Source organism: Corticium candelabrum, chromosome 6, assembly GCF_963422355.1.
Source record: "Corticium candelabrum chromosome 6, ooCorCand1.1, whole genome shotgun sequence".
NCBI classification, from domain to species: Eukaryota; Metazoa; Porifera; class Homoscleromorpha; order Homosclerophorida; family Plakinidae; genus Corticium; species Corticium candelabrum.
Window position 1 is genome coordinate 2214958 of NC_085090.1, and position 20385 is coordinate 2235342.

The 20385-nt window shown below is 45.5% G+C and overlaps 3 protein-coding genes and 1 long non-coding RNA gene across 5 annotated transcripts; all 4 read right to left on the bottom strand.

Annotated features, from left to right (window-relative positions):
- Positions 1-467: 467 nt before the first annotated feature.
- LOC134181575 (uncharacterized protein K02A2.6-like) lies at positions 468-4541 on the bottom strand. Its single transcript, XM_062648844.1, has one exon. The coding sequence runs from the start codon at positions 4539-4541 to the stop codon at positions 624-626; it is 3918 nt and encodes a 1305-aa protein (XP_062504828.1). The 3' UTR covers positions 468-623.
- Positions 4542-4622: 81 nt separating this feature from the next.
- LOC134181576 (uncharacterized) lies at positions 4623-8194 on the bottom strand. Its single transcript, XM_062648845.1, has 4 exons — positions 8084-8194; positions 7880-8031; positions 7457-7629; positions 4623-4739 (listed from the first exon to the last, which is right to left on the bottom strand). Exons 1-4 carry the CDS (start codon positions 8158-8160, stop codon positions 4623-4625), a joined length of 519 nt encoding a protein of 172 aa, XP_062504829.1. The 5' UTR covers positions 8161-8194.
- A 733-nt stretch (positions 8195-8927) lies between these two features.
- Positions 8928-16078, bottom strand: LOC134181323 (uncharacterized). Of its 2 annotated transcripts, none has more exons than XR_009970125.1 (2): positions 15994-16078; positions 8928-9015 (listed from the first exon to the last, which is right to left on the bottom strand). It is a non-coding gene; the product is annotated as an uncharacterized LOC134181323 (long non-coding RNA). The 2 variants fall into 2 exon arrangements; XR_009970124.1 differs by lacking the exon at positions 15994-16078 and adding an exon at positions 10128-10297.
- A 2030-nt stretch (positions 16079-18108) lies between these two features.
- On the bottom strand, positions 18109-19416 carry LOC134181255 (uncharacterized). Its single transcript, XM_062648498.1, has one exon. The coding sequence runs from the start codon at positions 19311-19313 to the stop codon at positions 18243-18245; it is 1071 nt and encodes a 356-aa protein (XP_062504482.1). The 5' UTR covers positions 19314-19416; the 3' UTR covers positions 18109-18242.
- Between the last annotated feature and the right edge of the window lie 969 nt (positions 19417-20385).

Sequence of the window (20385 nt, forward strand, 5' to 3'; positions counted from 1 at the left end):
TCTTCCGTCATAACACTACAGTACTCTGCCCGTACGAAGGACAGGTCATACATCTAGTATTAGATAAAGTACATTGCTACATGCACAGTGATACATGTAGATCTTTTGTATGTTCATTATGGCTGTGTACACTGAATGGTGCACTTTTTAAGAGGGCGTGTGTGTGACGTCATATGTCATGTGACCAGAAGGCAGCTGCCATATTTACCCGAGGCCCGGATTTTCGGGTGGAGGGTATAGTAGTCGTTCGACGACCGTACGTCCCAACGACCCATCGACCGTATATATAGTTGGTTAGCGGAGATGCAAATGAAGCTATTCCGACCAATAGACGAGAAGTGGTGTCATTACTGACCAATAGACGAACGTGATGTCATCATGAGGCTCCACCTCGCTTTGTTTGGTAGCTGCTAGCGAGAATTCGGCCATCAGACGTCCGTCCTGTACATGGTGTTTGTAGTGTTCTGGTTGATTTATTGTTCTGCACACTCAACACAACTCAACACTCTAACTAACCCGTATATAGTACCCGTATATAGTACTACAATACTCTAATATACTACAACCCCTCCTTTTTCTCACTACTCTATTACTAACTCAAAGTAACTGTCTGTCAGTCAAGCCTACGATAAGCTGTAGTCTTTCAGGCGGACAGGTGGCTGTCTCTCTCTTCTTGGTCTTCCTTCTTTAGTTGTCTGTTTTGCCTGTTGAGTAGGGAAATGTTCGTCAAGGTCGTTAGTCGACTCTTTCTCTTGTACAGAGGGTGTTTGTCCTTCCTCGTATGGTCTCGTGTGAGAGATGTGTCGTCGGAGTGTCTTATTCCCGTTGGATATAACTACTTCTTCTCCGGCTCTGCTGATCACGTTATAAGGTTGCCATTCATAAGTGGTAGTCAATTTATTGGTCTTCTGCTGGCGTAACAGTACTTTGTCTCCTACTTTTATATCGTCGGTTTGTGCTTTTACTGCGATATCTCCATGTCTTTTCCCTTCCTCCTTCTTTCGCAAATCTTCATCTCGCATCTGTCCGTCGAAAACTGGGGTATCTTGTAACCCTAAAGTTGGCAGTTTGCATCGTACTTTCCTTTGAAAGAATGCGTCAGCTGGGCTGATTCCAGTTGTGGAATGTGGTGTGGTGCGGTATGCCATGAGGAAGATGTAAAGTTCTTGTCGCCAATCTTGACCTTCGATTTGTGCTGTCTGCATAGCGTGCAGCAAAGTGCGGTTCTGTCTTTCGACTTCTCCATTGGCTCTGGGCCATAATGGGGGGCTGGTGCTGTGCTCCACTCCATAGTCTTTGAGAAAACGTTCGAAGGAATGGTCCGTGAACTGTGAACCGTTGTCCGTTATCATGGTGTACGGAGCACCATATCTAGAGAACGTGGTCTTTAGCCTGGAGATAATGTCTGAAGCTCTAATTCGCTTCAACAGATCTACTTCGAAATATCGGCTGTAGTAATCCACTACTACTAAAAGATATTCACCAGTCGGTAAGGGACCAAGTATGTCAGCAGCAATCGTTATCCATGGACCTGTTGGGAGCTGTGTCCTTTTCATGGGAGGTGGGTGGGATGGCAATTGGGTAATTTGACAGGCGTGGCATGTTCTGCACATGCGTTCCATTTCGCGGTCGACGCCTGGCCACCATACTTTGGTTCGTAGTCGATCTTTGCACTTTGTAATCCCTTGGTGCCCCTCATGTGCTAATTGTAACACTTGGTTCCGAAGTTTAGTTGGAATCACTATTCTACAGTTTCGAAGAACGATATAACCAACAATGGTCAATTCGCCAAATACATGCTTGTAATTTGCCGGTACATTTGCTTGGTTTCCTTCTCGGATACTCCTTCGTAGTGACTGTAACTCACTGTCTTCTTTGGACGCTTCTTCAATTTGTCTCGGTGAGATCGACGAAGGTGCGGCTTCTCTTGTCACAAACTTGATGTATTCGTCATTCTCTCCACCTTGATCACGCAATGACAATCGTGACAAGGGGTCAGCAATATTGTACTTTCCTGGCGTGTAGATCACGTTGAAATCGTAGGGTTGGAGTCTAAGAACCCAACGTTCGATCCTCGCCGAAGGTTTGCTTCGAGGTCCATAAATAGTTTGAAGTGGTCTGTGATCTGTAATGAGATCAAATTTCCGACCTGCCAGATACAGATTAAATCTTTCACATGCCCAGACTAGGCCTAGCGCTTCCTTCTCTGTTTGAGAGTATCTGCGCTCTACATCAGTCAGACTTCTACTCGCATAACTGATAGGCTTCTTCATTCCATCTTGTTCCTGCCAGAGAACAGCTCCTAGTCCTACAGGACTTGCATCAGCTACGACACTGGTGTGTGCTGTTCTGTCAAACACAGCAAGAGCGGTGGCATCGCGTAATCTATTCTTAATAGTTGCGAATGCTTCTGCTTCAGTCTTTGTCCACACGAAAGACTGGTTGGCTCTCGCACACTTCCGAAGAGGGTCTGCAATTGTTGCTAAGTCTGGTATGAACTTGGCACAAAAATTTACTATGCCGAGGAAAGATCGTACTTCCGTTGCTGTCTTAGGGTCTCGGGTTGCCATGATAGATGCTACTTTATCGTCTGCCGGTGATATACCCTCTTTGGATATCACATGTCCCATAAACTTGAGTTTATCCATATCAAAGTCACACTTTTCGGCATTGAGCGTCAATCCTCTGTCCCTGATCCGATCTAGGACAGCTCGTAGTCTCAGGTCATGTTCGGCTTTGCTAACTCCATGGACCAAGATATCATCGGAGATATTTGTGGTTCCCTCACAGCCTGACAGTGTCTGCTGGATGATACGTTGGTATGCCTCTGTGGCGGATGATACTCCGAACATCAATCTCTTGTATCGAAATAATCCTTTGTGGGTGACGAAGGTAGTTATTGGTCGTGATGTTTCATCCAGTTCGACCTGATGAAACCCCTTCTTAAGATCTAGTCGACTGAAGTGTTTGCTGTGCCTGAGCTCTTCCACTACTTCATCGACTGTGGGTATTGGGTGTCTCTCCCGGATGACGGCTTCATTGGCTCGTCTCATATCTACGCAAATTCGAACTTGGCCTCCCTTCTTGGGTATCACCACGACGGGACTGATCCAAGATGTCGGTCCTTGAACTTCCTCGATGACGTCTGCTTCCAGAAGATGATTTAACTCTGCTTCAACCTTGTCTCTCAAGCCAAATGGGATCCGTCTAGGTTGCTGAGCTACGGGGGTCACAGACTCGTCAATATGTATCTTCAATTGGAAGTCTTTCAACTTCCCTAATCCTGAGAAACAATCACTGTACTCCTCTATTAGTTCTTTTCGACCAAGCGTGTTGTCTTCTCGAACAGATCCTAACGTTAGGAGATGCAGCTCTGGTGCAGTCTGACGTCCCAGCAATGTTGGTCCTGAACAGCGTACAACAATAAATTGGGTTGTCATTTGTTTGCCTTCTGACGCTACTTCTGTGTCAAATCCCCCAACTACAGACAAGGGTCTGGTTGAACCATACGTGTAGAGGGTTTTCTTCACTTTGCATGATTTGTATTTCATCCCTTTGTGTTTCAACCGTGTGAACTCTTGTTGTGACATAATATTACTACAGGCTCCACTGTCTATGACAACTTGTGTATCAACTCCACCAATTCGAATAACAGCTGTAGCATGTTCGTGATTTACAGCGAACACATACTCTGAATCAGACTTACTCAAGCATTCCCCTTGTTTACATTGACTCTCTTCTGTCATGAGGACTTTACCAGTCTTCGAGCCGTTGCTCTTCGTCTTGCACATACGAGCATAATGTCCTTGCTTATGACACTTGTTGCATTCTACTTTCTTTGCTGGACATTTTGCGTCTGTTGGGCCGTGGCCTTCTAGTCCACATCGTGAGCACTGCTTCGCGTGTTGTGGCTTTTTCGCTTGTGGTTTGCCCTTACTTTTGGCTTGCCTGTCCTTCCATGTAGATTCTACTCGAAGGGTTCTCTCAGTGGAGGGTCCTGCATCTTGTTGACTCGAAATGTCTCTCTCTTGCGCGGCTACTGATTCTAGCGTACGTGCTAGGGATATTGCCTTTTCCAGAGTCAGGTCATTACCTTCCTCAAGCAGTTTTGAGCGGACTCTTGAACCATCACACTTCTCTATCAGTTGATCCAGAATGTTCTCATCCGAATCTGCAAAGCTGCACTTGGCGGCCTGCTGTCGGAGACGACTCACAAATCGATCAATCGCCTCTCCCTGTTGTTGCCGTATTTGTCTAAATCGGTAACGTTCATAGTATTTGTTGACTAGCGGTTGGAAATAGGTATCGAGTGACTGGATGGCAGATGCATAGGTATTCCCCGTGTCATCTAGAGTCTCAAAGATCGTTTGGACTCGCGGTCCAGCGGAATGCAGCAGGAGTGCTCTCTTCCGAGCGTCCTGGTTGATGCCTCGTCCGTCAAGGTAGTACTGAAAACTACGCTTCCATTTTCCCCAGTTTGCGCCTAGGTCAGACGTCGATTCGTCAGGAAATTGAAATCGCTCCACTGGAGGTATCTCCATTCGCCTATTTGGGACTGTTACAGAGCTCCGTAGGGGATATCAACGCGCACGTGGTCACCTCTTTGGGGGTCCTTGTGTACCTTACGCTCCAAACAGCGCACGGGCAGTGGTATCAAACGTACCTTTCAGGATGCCGGTCGATCCTTCTCCAATCTGGCCTATCCTCGTCGCCAGTTGTGTTCTGGTTGATTTATTGTTCTGCACACTCAACACAACTCAACACTCTAACTAACCCGTATATAGTACCCGTATATAGTACTACAATACTCTAATATACTACAGTGTTTAGTCCTTTGCCATAGGGGTTTAGCACATACATTGTACGTGTATGTTTCCCCAACAACAACCAGGGCGAGGTGTGTAGCTGTACCTGACTTGTAACATTTTGTTTGTTCCACAGTGTTTCTGCATAGTGGTTCTGCAGTCTGCCAGCTTGAATTTGGGTGTGCGTGGCTGAGCGGCCGTGGTGTTGTTGCTAGGATCATTAGTGTCGTCTTCAACAGAAATTTAGCGTTTGACGGGAATTTGCGAAGGAGATCATGCATTGTCCATGACAGCGTCTGTTTGTGGGACAAAGCAGCTCGGCCGACCTGTAAGTGCGCTAGTGCGTCTCTGTTCATTTCTGTTTTACGGTATCCAAAGTCAGAGCGAACAGACGCCTATCTAATCTACATGTGCACGTCCATGTTTTCCCGCATTGATGTTTTGTTTTGGCTCTGGGGTCACCTTATTACAACAGTAGGCGACGTCTAGCTAGAGAAGCCGCAAAACAACAAGATGCCTAGAGAAGCTGCACAAAGAACGAGACTTTTACATTCTTGTGAGCTGGAAAATCGGTGGTGAGCTGCTTGTTTGGTCTCCATTTGTAACCTAGGTTTCCCACCAACAAACAGAACAACGATCACGCCCGTTACTTCATCACGTAAGGCGAAGATTGCCAGCCGGCCTAGCGTCGAGGCTCTCCGACTTGTAACATTTGGCTTGTTCCATCATTTGGAAACATTTGGATACGGAGTAAAGAGAGCTCATAGTGTAGACTGTTATGATGGACTTACAGCACGCCTACAGTAGCTAAGATTTGTCTGACAGGTTGTCAAGCAGCCAACGTAGTGGCCACGATTGATCAATCATCAGAGGCTGCAGATGATGATTCTGCTGTCTGCTCTGAATCTGTTGAGACAGCTGAAGGCCTGAACTGCATTGTTGCATGTCAGACTGATGTGAAAGGGCAGCAGCTGCATAGACACCTGGAGCAATTACAGGATGATAACAAGAGTCTTCGAGCTGATCCAGTAAGGTTGAAGGTGCCGTGGCCGAGAAGGGTCATGCAAGGTCGGTTTTATGCAAGGTCGGTTTTTTGCAAGGTCGGTTTTTTGCAAGGTCTTTTTTTGCAAGGTCGGTTTTTTGCAAGGTCGGTTTTTTGCAAGGTCTTTTTTTGCAAGGTCGGTTTTTTGCAAGGTTGGATTTTTGCAAGGTCGGGTTTTTGCAGTGACAAGCTACTGCCGTGATACTGTGGCTGTTTGTATTTACGTTGCTAGTCTGAAAAGAACTGCTCTAGCTGTTGTAGGGTGCCAATACGGTCTCGCCCACGCATTTCTCACGCCTCCTCCCCGCAATGTTTTCTTTCTGACGACACTCACGCAGTGATTGTTCAAAGGGAACGGTCTGAGACGTGAAAATGGCTCGCTAGATTTGATACTTTTATGGAGATGTAGTTTCTTGCTGAGTTTCGTGGCTGTTTACGAGCAATTTGTGTAGAACTCTGCAAGAACATTTCGTGGAACACGCACGTTTCCTGGCAACCATTTGCCACCCAAGTCTGATATCCAACACCTGACTGCTCTGCAATTCTATCTAGCTAAGTCAGCCAACAACCTCAACACACTGCATGTTTCTACATGTTTCCAGGGGCGGATCCAGGCATGGGCGCGAGGGGCGCGTGCCACCTTTCGGGCAGACTAAGGGTGCGTTCGAATACTAGTTCCAGTTCTAGAACTGGAACTGCCAGAACTGTTCGAACTCTTGCTAGCAATCGAACGCTTAGAACTGTCAGCAAGTTGAGCATGCGCAAAGGCTCATACTTCCGGTTAGCGTCAATTCGAAGTAGCATGACGTTTCGACTCCATTTGTTGTAGTCTGTTCGAACATCAGCAGTGCTTTCGCTTTCTGTTTTTTGGAACTGCTCGCGCCAAGAAGGTCGCTGTAATCAGTCCCAAATGTCGTTCTTCTGGTGTTCTGCAAGCCAATGGTCGCCACAAGTGTTCATTATAACAAACAAGAAGGTCCACAACGGCCTCAGCATCTGTACCCGTCATTTCACTTCTTCAACCTCCGGGAATTTTGCATTTAGGGCGTGACAGTTCCAACAATTGCAGCTCGCTAGGCAGAACTGCTAGAACTGTTCTGACAGTTCTAGAACTGTCAGAACTACCAATCGAACGCTATACTCCCCCCTACAATTCCAGTTCTAGAACTAGTATTCAAACGCACCCTTAGTCTCTATGTCTCTAGACGCAGTGTCATACTATGTAAGAATTTATGTATGAATGTACCAGTTTCAATATTGTAAAGGCTTTTTGATTCTCTTTACACTGACAATCTCTGCGTACGACGTTGATTTGTGCGTATTAATTAGTATGCCAAAGTCATCTTTCAAAATCAGAAGCGGTGTGATCTCGTTGTTCGATCTTGCATTCAGTGATTGTGACTACACTTACGGTACATACACATTACATGTGCGTTCGCGTGTTTGCGTGTGTCATTTATTCTTGCATAGGATGCAGCTTGGCTCCCCTTCTTAGTTAAATAACTTTCTGACCACGCCCACAATTGACAAAAAAGAGAATTGCTATACTTTGTTGCCAGAACTAATTAATGTGCATATATTCAATAAACGCTATTAAAAATTTATAAACCATCACACAGCTTTCTGAAGCTATGTCTGCAGCTCTGATTCCCATCACACTAAGACAACTCTGAGCGGCGTCTTCAAACTTTTGACTATAGAAGCTAGGCTCAACAGAGGCCAGTTGCTCATAAGCCTCGCCAAACACCTCAGAATCAATAGGGCACAAGTAGTCCTGCGTTCCTGTAATTACAACACACACGCACACAAGTAGGGCATCGTTGATGATGATACCCTCCGTCTTGTAGCCTCTGGCCACAAAGACGGTCTAAACTAATGACACACACACACACACACACACACACACACACACACACACACACACACGCACAATTATAACAGGTACATGCTTTATATATATATATATATATATATATATATATATATATATATATGTCCATTAGCAATTACAAACAATTCATCATGCGCGCACCGGTTAGCTGAGGCAAAGCAAAGATATCCTCTGGAATGCCGCCGGGACATTGACCAGTTTTCGTCTTCCTCATTCTGTGGGTGTTCCACCACTGACGAAATGCGTCCAGTTCTGCTTCTAGAACGCCAGTGAATGCATACCAAAAACAACACCTGTACATAAACGCATTTAGAACGCTGTAACCAAAACGGAATAATAGTGCACATTTTCAGTTCATCGTTGGGACATATCCATCCACCATCGATTAGCTCTTGAAATTTTGAAATCCACTGGTCACTCATCTGTGCTCGCAAGTGGGACCAAAGACCTTCTATTCTCTAGAAGAAATTAAAAACTGAAACATGTACAGTACAGTCGATCCGCCAAGTGCGCTACGGCGCTCTCTACATTTTCTAGCGAGGGCATCCGCGCCCCCGCAAAAGAGTACACGTGGATGGTTGGGCACTCGAGGAAGGAAGTAATAAATAAATAATCATATGTACGTCCTCGGACAGTCAGATACTCGATATCCGAGACTGCAGTGTACGGGTACTCTAGAGCCACACAGACATCTTTTTTGGATTATCGCATCGACGTAGAAGCTCTCTTCCAATTCGCGTGCCTAGTCGTCGCGTGGGATGGACATTCTGAAAGAATCGACTACTTCAAGAGAACGAGCGTGACACACACTACGGCACTTTCCAAGATGGTGGGGACACTATTTGCCTGTACTGCAACGGTATTGTCGAATTCGAACCCCTCAACAGACGGTTTTGCACAGATCTTTTTCGCGAACGACTACGGGCAGTTTGGAGGTATGACACAGCTAATGCAAGACGTTTCGTTCCTTCGGAAATTAGTCACATCAAACGTACTTTCAGTGCACCAGAAATGTTTTTTCTTTGTTTTCTCTAACTTGTAAGAACTATAGTGTGATGTAGTTGTCAGCTATACCTAGATTCTGTTCAGTGTATGGTCACCGCTCTAACATTCATAAAACTCCATAACACAAACATTGCACACGCAAGCTTATGAACCAAGCAAAGACAATAATTTGAAGTACTCCGTGTCTCAATTCTATCAAGTGATTTCACGTTAGTTGGAGTAGATCTTTCCAGGTCTTTGCTGTCAAATGAGCTCTGCGACATCTCAGTAACCTTGAAATGACACAACATCTCATGAAGACATAGTACACAGAACTTGTTTGTGTGCATATACATTATTTATTATTATAATTTCTCATTATTATTGTCATTATTAATTATTTTCATTATTATTTTTACCTGGGATAATAATAATAATTATTATTATTGCTGTTGTTGTTAAGATAGTCTACAACTCATTACAAAACATTTATTTAGAATAAATAAATTAAAACTTATTTCAACAGCCTCTAGGAAATGACTCTCTCTGATAAATTTGGATTTTTGAAGGAGTAAAATGGACTTTCTTCTGGTCGCACAAATGATGAACACATGAGTACAATGATAGCATGAAAGCCACAACAGTCAATAGATACTTGGCGACAAAGAATCAGATGATGAGGGCTCTTCTTCCTCAAATTCTCTTGGCACATCTGCATCCATTTGCACACATATGCAAAAAATTTCCCACTTCCTTCTCAACTATCTGCTGCTCTTTGGAAACAAGCAAGACTGCATATCAAGCTGAGATGACGTCATGATCCACTCCTTGAATTCTTCATTCCAGTTGTCTGGATGACGAAATCTGCCTCCACAAACACTACATGACACACAATTTCTCCCTGGGTGAACACCCTCTCCTCTCTTCCACCTGCTCATTTTAGTGTTGAAAAACACTGGAAAATCTAGGACTATTCTTGCAATACAAATTTTATTGTCAAAGTTAGAAAACGGCAATAAGGGTAGGCATAGTTGTCACCTACCTCTGGCTGTTGCAGTAAATAAAATCCAAGAACTATTGGTAAATACAACTACACAACTAGAAACGCGACCCAGATCAAGAAAGTCGCTGAACAGACACAAGATAATCAGCTCTAATCGATTGCAAATCGAGAAGCCCGCCAACTACTGCTCAGGCGCAGAAATGTTTTCTCTACACACTTCTCCGTGCGTGACGACGGTCGCTAGGTGGGGCGCTTCGCTACACCTGAATTGGTGAAAAACGCCAGTGCAAACAACATCATAAAATCACCAGTAACGTTAATTCGTGTCTTCTACTTGTTACATGCGATTTCAAACAGAAATAGCCGAAGAGACAAAAGTGCACAGACAAAGAAGTCACCTACCCCCCCGGAGGTGTTCGCGCTCCTTCCCATCTGAAACGCAGCTGATTCCAGTCCAACTCGTAGAAATGATAGATATTTAACAATATCCATAGTTTCAGCACACGTTGCTGGTTGTAACGGTCCTCGTTTTTGCTAAAACGATCAGGCGTCTCCGCTGCAGCAAGCGCATAATCCCCGGATATTAGAAAATAAATTTGACCTCGCCTACGCAAATAACGCACTTGCCAGGTCGACTGTGCAGAAACATGTGCAGTGACTGTGTGTTGAGGGTGTTGGCTGACTTAGCTAGATTGAATTGCAGAGCAGCCAGGTGTTGGATATCAGACTTGGGTGGCAAATGGTTGCCAGGAAACGTGCGTGTTACACGAAATGTTCTTGCAGAGTTCTACACAAATTGCTCGTAAACAGCCACGAAACTCAGCAAGATACTACATCTCCATAAAAGTATTGTAACGAACGCGCAGTCTGTACTGGCTTACACAACGGGGATGAGGAAAGAGACAAAAGTATATTTCGTACCTTAACTATATACCTATGTAACACGTGACTATAATCTAATTACATACACTTATAACGCGCGCTACATAACCGTCCTTCCTAGTGTTAATGTCCTCATTATCAGACTACACTTCTAACAAATCACCAAAACACTTAATTAAAAGAAAAAAAGTAAAACGAACTCGGTGGTGTTCAAAACTCGTAGTCCGCAAATCTTGAAGGAGTCTTCCCTGCTGTGGCACGTTGACGTCTATGAGGTTGACGTAAACTTTGCTCGTCCTTTTTCTCTTCGTCGGAATCCTCGTTCTTTCCCTCGGAATCCTCGTTCTCTTCCTCAGAATCCTCGTTCTCTTCCTCTTTTCCAGACTGAGTGAAAATGGCAGTAGCTTGCGGATGTTGCTCGTCTGCTGCATTATCTCCCTCGTACCGTGAAGAGAAAGGTATGATGCGCTGGACGTGGGCCGTAGTGCGTTTACCTGTAATGATGTGTGCCAAATCATAATGAACATCAGACAAGCGGCGCAGGACACGATACGGTCCGTCATACGATTTGCTGAGCTTGGGCGACAAACCTGATTTTCGTAACGGAGAGTGTAATAAGACCAATGATCCCAGTTCAAAATTGACTGAATCATGCTTGAGATCGTAAAAGCGCTTTCGTGTGGAATCTGCCTCTTCTTGGTGACACCTGGCGGTATCAAGTGCGTCCGTGATGTTCTTCGTAAGGGCTAGACCATACTGGTGTACGTCCTCAACGAAACTCTGTGGGGGACTGACTAAAAGGTCAGTAGGAAGCTGAGGATCTCTTCCGTGAACGAGATAAAACGGAGTGTTACCGATTGCGTCCACGAAGCTCGTGCGATAGGCAAACGCGATAGCTTCAACATAGTCGTCCCAATCATCTTGATGATCGTTAACGTAGGCTGATAAGGCAGAAGCGATATATCGGTTTAGCCGTTCAACTTGTCCGTTGGTTTGAGGGTGATACGCGCTGGAAAATACCTTCTTGATGCCCAAGCGTTCAGCCATACGTTTAAATAAGGTGGACATAAATTGCGACCCTCTATCCGACAAAAGCGTTGTGGGACATCCGTGGCGAAGAACAATGCGGTCCACAACGGCATCAGCGACAGTACGAGCGGTAATGTCTGGCACAGGTGCAAGCTCGACCCATCTGGAAAATCGGTCGACCATCACGACGATGTAACGATTGCCAGTGACAGTACGTGGTAGCGGTCCAAAAATGTCGACTCCGACTACTTCGAATGGGCGAGTAGCGCTGAACAATTGCAATTTTCCAGATCGGGACGGTTTGGGAGTCTTCTTCTTGGACTGGCATTCCATACAGGAACGTACAAAATCTTTCACGTCCTGTCCGAGACCCTTCCAGTAATATTGAGACCGCACTCGATGATATGTCTTCTTGCGTCCAAGATGCCCAGACATGGGTAGATCGTGGAGCGCTTTCATGACTGCTGAGCGACTAGCGGAAGGGAGGATAGGAACGTAATGTCTCCGACCGTTGAGTACCGATTTGTGCATCAGCAATCCAGTGATTTCATCAACGGAAATTGTGCCTGTGTCTCTTAAAGTTTCCCTAGCTTCGGGGCATATGTCTTGTTGTGCACGCTGTTCTCGAGACTTCAAGTAACCTATGACCTCACTGAGGAGAGGGTCGGACTCCTGTTGCTCACGTAGCTGATCTTTATCAGGTAATTCAATTAGGTTCTCAGTGACAGCTAAGAGTGGGACCGTAGAAGAATTCGACGCAACAGTAGGCAGTCGTGACAACGCGTCAGCATTTCCATTAGATTTTCCCGGTTTGTGAGTTATAACAAAATCAAATCCTTGTAAACGTAAGACCCAGCGTGCGAGGCGACCCGTCTGGTGCTTCCCTGACATCAACCACCGCAAGTTAGCGTGGTCGGTTTCTACTGTAAAGCGCTGACCAGACAAGTACTTTCGAAATTTTTCGCATCCCCAGACGATGGCAAGCAACTCCTTTTACCTCGTGTCGAACTTTCTTTCCGCGTCAGTCAGGTGGCGGCTAGCATAACATACTACTTTTTCGGTAGATGCGTCGTCAGAAACTTGAGCCAGAATTGCCGCTATTGCATAATCCGAAGCATCTGTTTGTAACCTGAATGGCTTGTCCCAATCAGGGTGAACCAGTAAAGGGGGAGACGTCAAACATGCTTTCAAATGCTCGAACGCTTGTTGATGTCTTTCGTCCCAGTGAAATGGCGTGTCATCACGAAGTAGCCGAGTCAGAGGAGAAGCGACTAAAGCATACGAGCGAACGAATCGGCGGTTATACGCTGTCAAGCCAAGAAATGACCCGAGTTGTGACTTGGTCGTTGGAACGGCCAGGTCACGAACAGCACGAATCTTTTCAGGATCTGGTAGGAGACCGTCCGGAGTCACGAGATATCCTAGATACCGAAGCTGTTGCTGAGCGAAATTACATTTCTCTGTCTTTAATTTAAGATTGTATTTTTGAAATCGTTGGAAGACAGATTCGAGATGTGTCAAGTGTGTCGCGAAATCAGGAGAGAAGATCAGGACGTCATCGAGATAAACAATGCAAGTCTGCCATTTAAGACCAGCAAGCACGGTATCCATCGCTCTTTGAAACGTACTAGGGGCGTTGCACAACCCGAAAGGCATTACGGTGAATTCAAATAGACCAACCGGAGTGATGAATGCGGTCTTTTCAATGTCTTCTGGCGCTACAGGAAGCTGCCAGTAGCCTGACTGAAGATCGAGGCACGTAAAATATTGATTGCCTGCGAGCAGATCTAGACTATCATCCACACGTGGGATCGGATATCTGTCTTTCTTTGTCAATTCGTTGACTTTACGGTAATCAACGCAGAACCTCTTTGAACCGTCTTTTTTGTCAACGAGGATTACGGGACTGGCCCACGGAGATCTAGAGTCTCTGACAATTCCTTGCTTCAGCATAGTTTCTATCTGACTTTGTACGTTCTCTCTGTCCGATGGAGACAATCGATACGGCATCTGGTTGACAGGCGCATAATCACCAGTATCAATTTTGTGGTGAGCAATAGTTGTTCTTCCCATATCATCAGAATTGTGCGCGAAAACCGAAGAATACTTATCAATCAAAGCTGACAACCTCGCCATTTGATCGACATCCAGAGTTGTATTGGCAACGACAGACGTGCTAGGTTTAAAGCCGAAAGTGGTTTGTAAGCGGACATTCTGAGACTCACGAACGGAGTCTACGACGGAGCCTAACGAATGTACGTCTCCCATGAAGTGTTTATCCGTAGTATCTAAAACGACAGCAGGTCGATCTTGAGATGTGAACGCGCATATCCTGCCTGTGGCCTCGTTAAACCCAGAAAGAGTCAGTCCTCTCTTCTCAGCGACGACACCAACGATTGATAACTTTACTTTGCTCGACGGAGAAACCCATAGCGTAACCGTTCCATCTTGGTAATCGAGTACCGCATTAACGTCTCGTAAGAAATCTGACCCAAGAAGGACTGGAAAGGCAAAGTCGCGAACAACAGTAAACGGATGTGATACCCGTACGTCGCCAATAGTTAAGGAAAGAACTACAGTACCAACTACTGTAAGTTTACCACCGTTAGCAGCAACCAACGTCTTCCGGTCAGCAGACACGACCCGTTCCTGAACGTCGTTGTCAAGACTGTCGACAAAGTGGTCAGAAACGATTGAAGCAACAGCTCCCGAATCGAGAACGCAACTGACTGGCTGAGTGCCTTCTACAACTAGATTGCAAGTAGGAATGGCGTTGGAAGATGTATGACCTAAGGCGGCATGATCACACTGAACGGAGTTAACTATCTGACCACTAGAGTCATTATCATGAGCGACTGAAGCGGGGACGACTGGAGTAGACACCGGACGACTGGAAGCATCGTCTTTAGCAAGTCGTTTCCTACATTCTGCAATACGGTGTCCAAACTTTTTACAATAATGACATTGACCACGAAATGCTCTAGAGGCGGTTTGGTGCCCGGAAGCAGAAGCAGACAACTGCGGGTTCGTGCTTTGGCGAAACCCAGATTGAGGTTGAGATGATTGGGAGTGTGATTGCAAAAGTTTTAGAACCGCACCCTGTTGAGCAATAATTTGCGACTGTTGTGACACAAGTTGCTGAAGCAACTGACTACTAGACGGAACCGCAGACGGAACAGCCGGTGATACAACGTACGATCCGCCATCTGGTGGTAGGTTAGACGATATACGCGACCGATGAACAGCTGCAGATGGTACTGTGGAAGACATCTGGTCGACCGCAAAACAAGAAACATCCCACTCACGCTGACATTGTTGACGCTTCCAAATACGCTCTGCTTTCTCCGCACTGCGAAACGCGTCGGTCAGTTTTGTAGGCAAGTACCTTTCTAGTTCTGTCTGTAAGTCAGGTCTCAAGCCCTCTTGAAACCATGCAACTACCGTTAAGTCAGGCAGCGGATTACCTGAAGCTTCTTGCAGTTGTAGCAGAGTTCTTCGGAATCTCGAACAGTAGGCGGTGACCGTTTCTGCTGCTCCTTCTCTGATCGACATCAGCTTCTTATTCCAATGCAGAGCTGGGTTCTTCGGACCAAATTGTTCTTTTAAGAACGTACGAAACGTGTCCCAAGTGAGTAAATCGGAGGTATCATAAGTGGACATGTGGCTGCGGTACTCTGTACGAGCTCGGCCAGCCAGAGCGACGACCGCGCGACGCATCTTCTCTTCCGACGTCCACTGCTCCATTTGACCCACGCTGTCTACATGGAACAGCCATCCGTCTAGGTCTTCGCCTTCATCGCCCCAAAATTTGTCGAGTTGGACGGGAACCAAATAGCGTCGGCGGGAACTCGAACCGTCACTGGGCTGATCATAAGACGAAGAGCGACCAGAATTCTCTTCAGCAATGACAGAGTCTTCGTACGACTGAGGCTGTGATCTCCTTCCTTTGCGCGGCATTGCCAGACGGTTCTCCACCAAAATGTAACGAACGCGCAGTCTGTACTGGCTTACACAACGGGGATGAGGAAAGAGACAAAAGTATATTGCGTACCTTAACTATATACCTATGTAACACGTGACTATAATCTAATTACATACACTTATAACGCGCGCTACAGTATCAAATCTAGCGAGCCATTTTCACGTCTCAGACCGTTCCCTTTGAACAATCACTGCGTGAGTGTCGTCAGAAAGAAAACATTGCGGGGAGTAGGCGTGAGAAATGCGTGGGCGAGACCGTATTGGCACCCTACAACAGCTAGAGCAGTTCTTTTCAGAATAGCAACGTAAATAAAAACAGCCACATTATCACGGCAGTAGCTTGTCACTGCAAAACCCGACCTTGCAAAAAACCGACCTTGCAAAAACCCAACCTTGCAAAAACCCGACCTTGCAAAAAACCGACCTTGCAAAAACCCAACCTTGCAAAAACCCGACCTTGCAAAAAACCGACCTTGCATGACCCTTCTCGGCCACGGCATGAAGGACATCTATGCCACAGCTTGCATTACTGAGAATCATTGAAATCAGATGCTGAGAAATTGGGAAAATTCAAGAACACGGGACCTTAACCCGAAACACGGGTCCACCGTTTGCCTTCGGCCCGTGTACTTGAACTGGTTCCACGTAGTTGAACACGCGACCCCGTATACTCTTATCATGAGTTCCGTATTTTTGAACCTCGTGAGCTCGTCTTCTTGCATGTTAGTTGAGTGCGAGCACCGCGCTCTTGATTCTACAAACGGCTTCTACTAGGCATCGGTTCCGTCATCTTGAACAAGCACCGCTTTATTGAATACACTAGAAACGGTCTCTACTAGGCATCGGTCCGTCATCTTGAACGAGCACCGCGTTTTTGAATTCTATTTTCTACATAGTTTTCACTCGGTCCCATCATCTTGAACGTACAGCTCTAGTCGTTGTCTACTCGTACAACTGCACCAAGTACACGACCATTTCATAACAAATTTCGTTTTCAACTATATAAAGTGGTTGCTACTTTTAGCAGACTGTAGCTACTCTCAAACGTAAACTGCAACATAAAATAATTTACGGCGCATGCGCATTGCACAATTCTGCAATATGTCTGACAAGGCTGTCGTATGCGGTTTGCGCGTTCATCCGACCATTCGCTCCGCGTTCCCATCTTTCCCGCCACATGTATTCATCGAGGTGGCCAGGCAGCGTATCATCTGTTGTGCCTCTTATGCTCTTCAGCTTGGATTTGACCGAATTTCAGTAGCTTCTACTGCCTGTGTGTGTTTGCCCTCGTCTGCGGATCAACGAAATGCCTGCTGTGATTGACTGCTCTGTGACAAGCAACTGTAGGAAGTCTAGCGCAAGGTCTCGATACGCAGCCCAGTGATCTGAATGTATGATTGTTCCCGGTCGTGTGTGCTGTTGTATAATCGGCAGTAAAGTTGCAGCGTCGCGCTTGTCGATGACTTCCATGTACCCACTCCAGGGGACTACTAAGTGTCTAGCATCCCAAAGACCCAGACGTGGTCAAGAGGACCTCTCCCTCTGTTGTCTACAATGAATTAGAGGCTAGATAGTAACAAATAAGTATTATTTATGCATCTGTAGCCATACCTTGCGGTTGTGTCTTATTAGACTTTCATCAATTTGAACAACTATTCCGGACCACCAAGAAGAACTGGTGATGGTAGCAGTTTTCCAGTGCATATATCTCTAATCAGATTGTATGCATCTACTGCTGTGATGGTGCTGCATTCCCCATCATCTAGATGGTATCTCACTCAGGTCACTGGAATGTCAGATGCCCACAGATACATAAGCCTTCCTCAGGCCACTGAACCTTCTGCTTTCGCTTTCTCTCGCCGTGATCTGTCATAGTTGTCGCAAAGATGCAATCCAAGAAGCGAATCAGCGATATGGCTTTGCTGCAGTGCTAGAATATCTTCCTTCCACATGGGTGGTAATGTGGAAACAATGTAAATGTAAATGATAATTTGGACTTCCACCCCCCCATTGGCATTCTTATCAACATTAGCACCACATTGTCATTTACATTATGACTAGGATGGTGTGACCGATCAAATGGAAATGTAACCTCTAATGTAAGGGTAATGTGAATGTAGTGTGACCGCGGCCTTACTAAAGAATTTACAGAGTTATATGCTCATTACATCTATTAATCTACAATTGATGTAAGAACTACCCAGCCATGCAGTTGCAGTGAGGTGCTCAAACATCTTGTTATCTACAATTACCTAAGGTAGCAAAGGGGTGGCAGTCGTTCTTTGTGAGTGCCTAATCTAGATGGCAAACCAAATCAATCGCATAAATTAGTCGTTGTGTTCTAACGACTAACATTTCCCATTTACAAGGAACTTTGAACCTTGATAGCCAGGAAACTGGTGCATGCAAGCTTTGAACCCATCCAGCCTTCACGAAGTACTTGGAGTTTAGCATTCCTTTCCAAGCCTGCAGTAAAGTTCAGGGATGCCGGTCCAATTTTTGCCCGGTGCCAAAAATGTGGCCCCAATAGCGTTTTCGGTGCCACTGTTAATATCAATATTAAAGACAATTCAAATTAATATCAATGGCAATGTAATCAGTTTTCTATTTCAACAATAAGCATCACTAAAGGACATTATTATTCAGCACCTTATCAAAAGGAAATGTGTCCATTCCTCTACTGTCTGAAGCTATCGCCATAATCGCGTTTATCGTACGTTGACCAAGCCTATTGCGAGAACAATTCTTTGTTATATTCATCAAGCTAAATCCACGTTCAGCTTCAACGCTATCCGGCGCTAAGGAATACAGGAGAAGGGCCAACTTGCCTATTTCACAGTAGTTCTCGTTGTGAAGAAGACTGATGAAAAACTTCACTGCTGACATCCCACACTGTTCTGTATAGAGTAAGTCCAAACTTTCGTCAAATGAATAGGTCACTGCCTGACGTGACACTAGCTCTTCGTCGATCGCAGAATGCTTGAATTTTACTGCAATTGCCTGAAGATCTTTCGCCTGAACTCGTCGTCTATTTACCGGATCCAGCATCTGACATTTTTGTACAAAGAAATCCAGTTCTGAAAAGCGCCTTGAGATGCTTTCCACTGTCTGCAGAAGAAAATTGTGCATAGACTTTAAAGCTGCCTGAATTTCACGCGTATTTAGCAATGCGTTGTCTTCTGTTTCCTTCAGCAGTTTGCGGAAACCTTCTCCTCCAGCAAGTGACACTGCTTCTCTCACAGACCTCTCTTTCTCTTGGCCGTCAGCATCGTTGGACTTCACGTAGTAGCTCAATGTACGTTGTAGAGCGAGAATTCCACAGCACGTTGTGTAAAGTGTTTGATTTCGTGTTTGAAGATGGCGATTCACAGCAGCCAAATCGCGAAGAGGTTTCTCCAGAAAGCTCAAATATAGATGGAACTCCGGCTTTGAAATTTGCTCGTGAAGATCCGCAGCTAACTTTCTGACTTTGGGTTGATTTCGCTGGTCGCCTGTTTCTTCTTCGAAGAAAGTTACAAGTGGCTGAAGCAAATCCCAAAGTCGTTGCACGCAGTCGCTTAATGACAACCAGCGAACCTTATGGTACGTAACTAGCGTCATGTACGCTCCCTCGGGATCAGTCAAATCTTCCAATGATTTGACTCGATGCTCTCCAAACTTGTCTCTTCGTACGGCACTTCCTTGAAAGTAGTTCATGATTGATTCAATTGTTTTTTCAACAAACTTTGGCAGTTCTTTTCTAGCATCTTTAGCACAGAGTACAAGTCGATGAGTGCAACAGTGCTGTGAAAGCAGCAACGGATTGTCTAGACGTTCTCTTAGCTTGGCAATAACGCCGTTAATCGGGGATCGTAAAACTGAGGCCCCATCCGTTGATAGACAGACAAGACGATCAAGAGGCAAATTGAATCCTGATTCGCCTAGCTCATCAAGAAGCGACGAAGCGATATTTTCGGCATCCGGGTGGCCAGACAGACGATGAAGGCACAAGAAATTGGTAGCCACTTCGCATGTTTGAAGGTCAATGCATCGAGCATACACTATCATCTGTTCCTTAGTTGTAACGTCAAGTGACTCGTCAATAACTACTGACCAGAAAGGAGAAGCACAGATCGTACTTTTTGTTTCTGAAATCAGTACTTTCTCGCGTATATCGATTACCCCGTTAGTAATTGTTGTTCTTCCTGCAGCCATTTTTTCAAGCACCTTTGATGTTGGATCGGCAGCTCGGGAAAACTCGACAATGCATGAGGACTTTGACAAAGGAATGTTGTGTTTCGCAAGAGTGTAAGCAAGTTTCAGTGGAGCAAGACGCTGAAGCTTCTCGGGAGTTGTTGCTTTTTCCATTCTTTTTCTTTGAAATTCCCGTTTCTGGTGGAAATTCTCGACAATGCGTTTTCTCTGCTCAGCAGACCACTTCCGCATTGCAGCCATTTGCGTTTTATGCTTCCTGTCAAGGTGACGCTGAAAGGAGTACACCTTCATATCCTGAAATGTTTGTTCGCACAGAATGCAGATTGGAGTTTCACGGCCTGCACTCTCTGAGTGCTCTACCGTCACCAGGTATTTATCTTCCCACTCCTCTTTGTGAAATGTTCGTAATGCACGTTTCAATTTTCTAATCTTCCCAAGGCTGCTACTGTTTCTGGTACCTGCTGTCGTTTTGCCAAATTCAATTTCAGATATTTCTGCTGAAGACGTGGCCATATCATCATGTTCTCCAGGGCCACCGTCACTGAAATCGATATCTGAATAACAAGATGTTTGT

Coding starts and splice junctions, on each gene's coding strand:
- LOC134181575 (XM_062648844.1), bottom strand. CDS start 4,541: ATGGAGATACCTCCAGTGGAGCGATTTCAATTTCCTGACGAATCGACG.
- LOC134181576 (XM_062648845.1), bottom strand. CDS start 8,160: ATGAGTGACCAGTGGATTTCAAAATTTCAAGAGCTAATCGATGGTGGA. Junction 7,630..7,879: donor TGCTTTGCCTCAGCTAACCG/GTGCGCGCATGA, acceptor TTGTAATTACAG/GAACGCAGGACTACTTGTGC. Junction 4,740..7,456: donor CTTCAGAAAGCTGTGTGATG/GTTTATAAATTT, acceptor TTGAGTGTGCAG/AACAATAAATCAACCAGAAC.
- LOC134181255 (XM_062648498.1), bottom strand. CDS start 19,313: ATGAACTACTTTCAAGGAAGTGCCGTACGAAGAGACAAGTTTGGAGAG.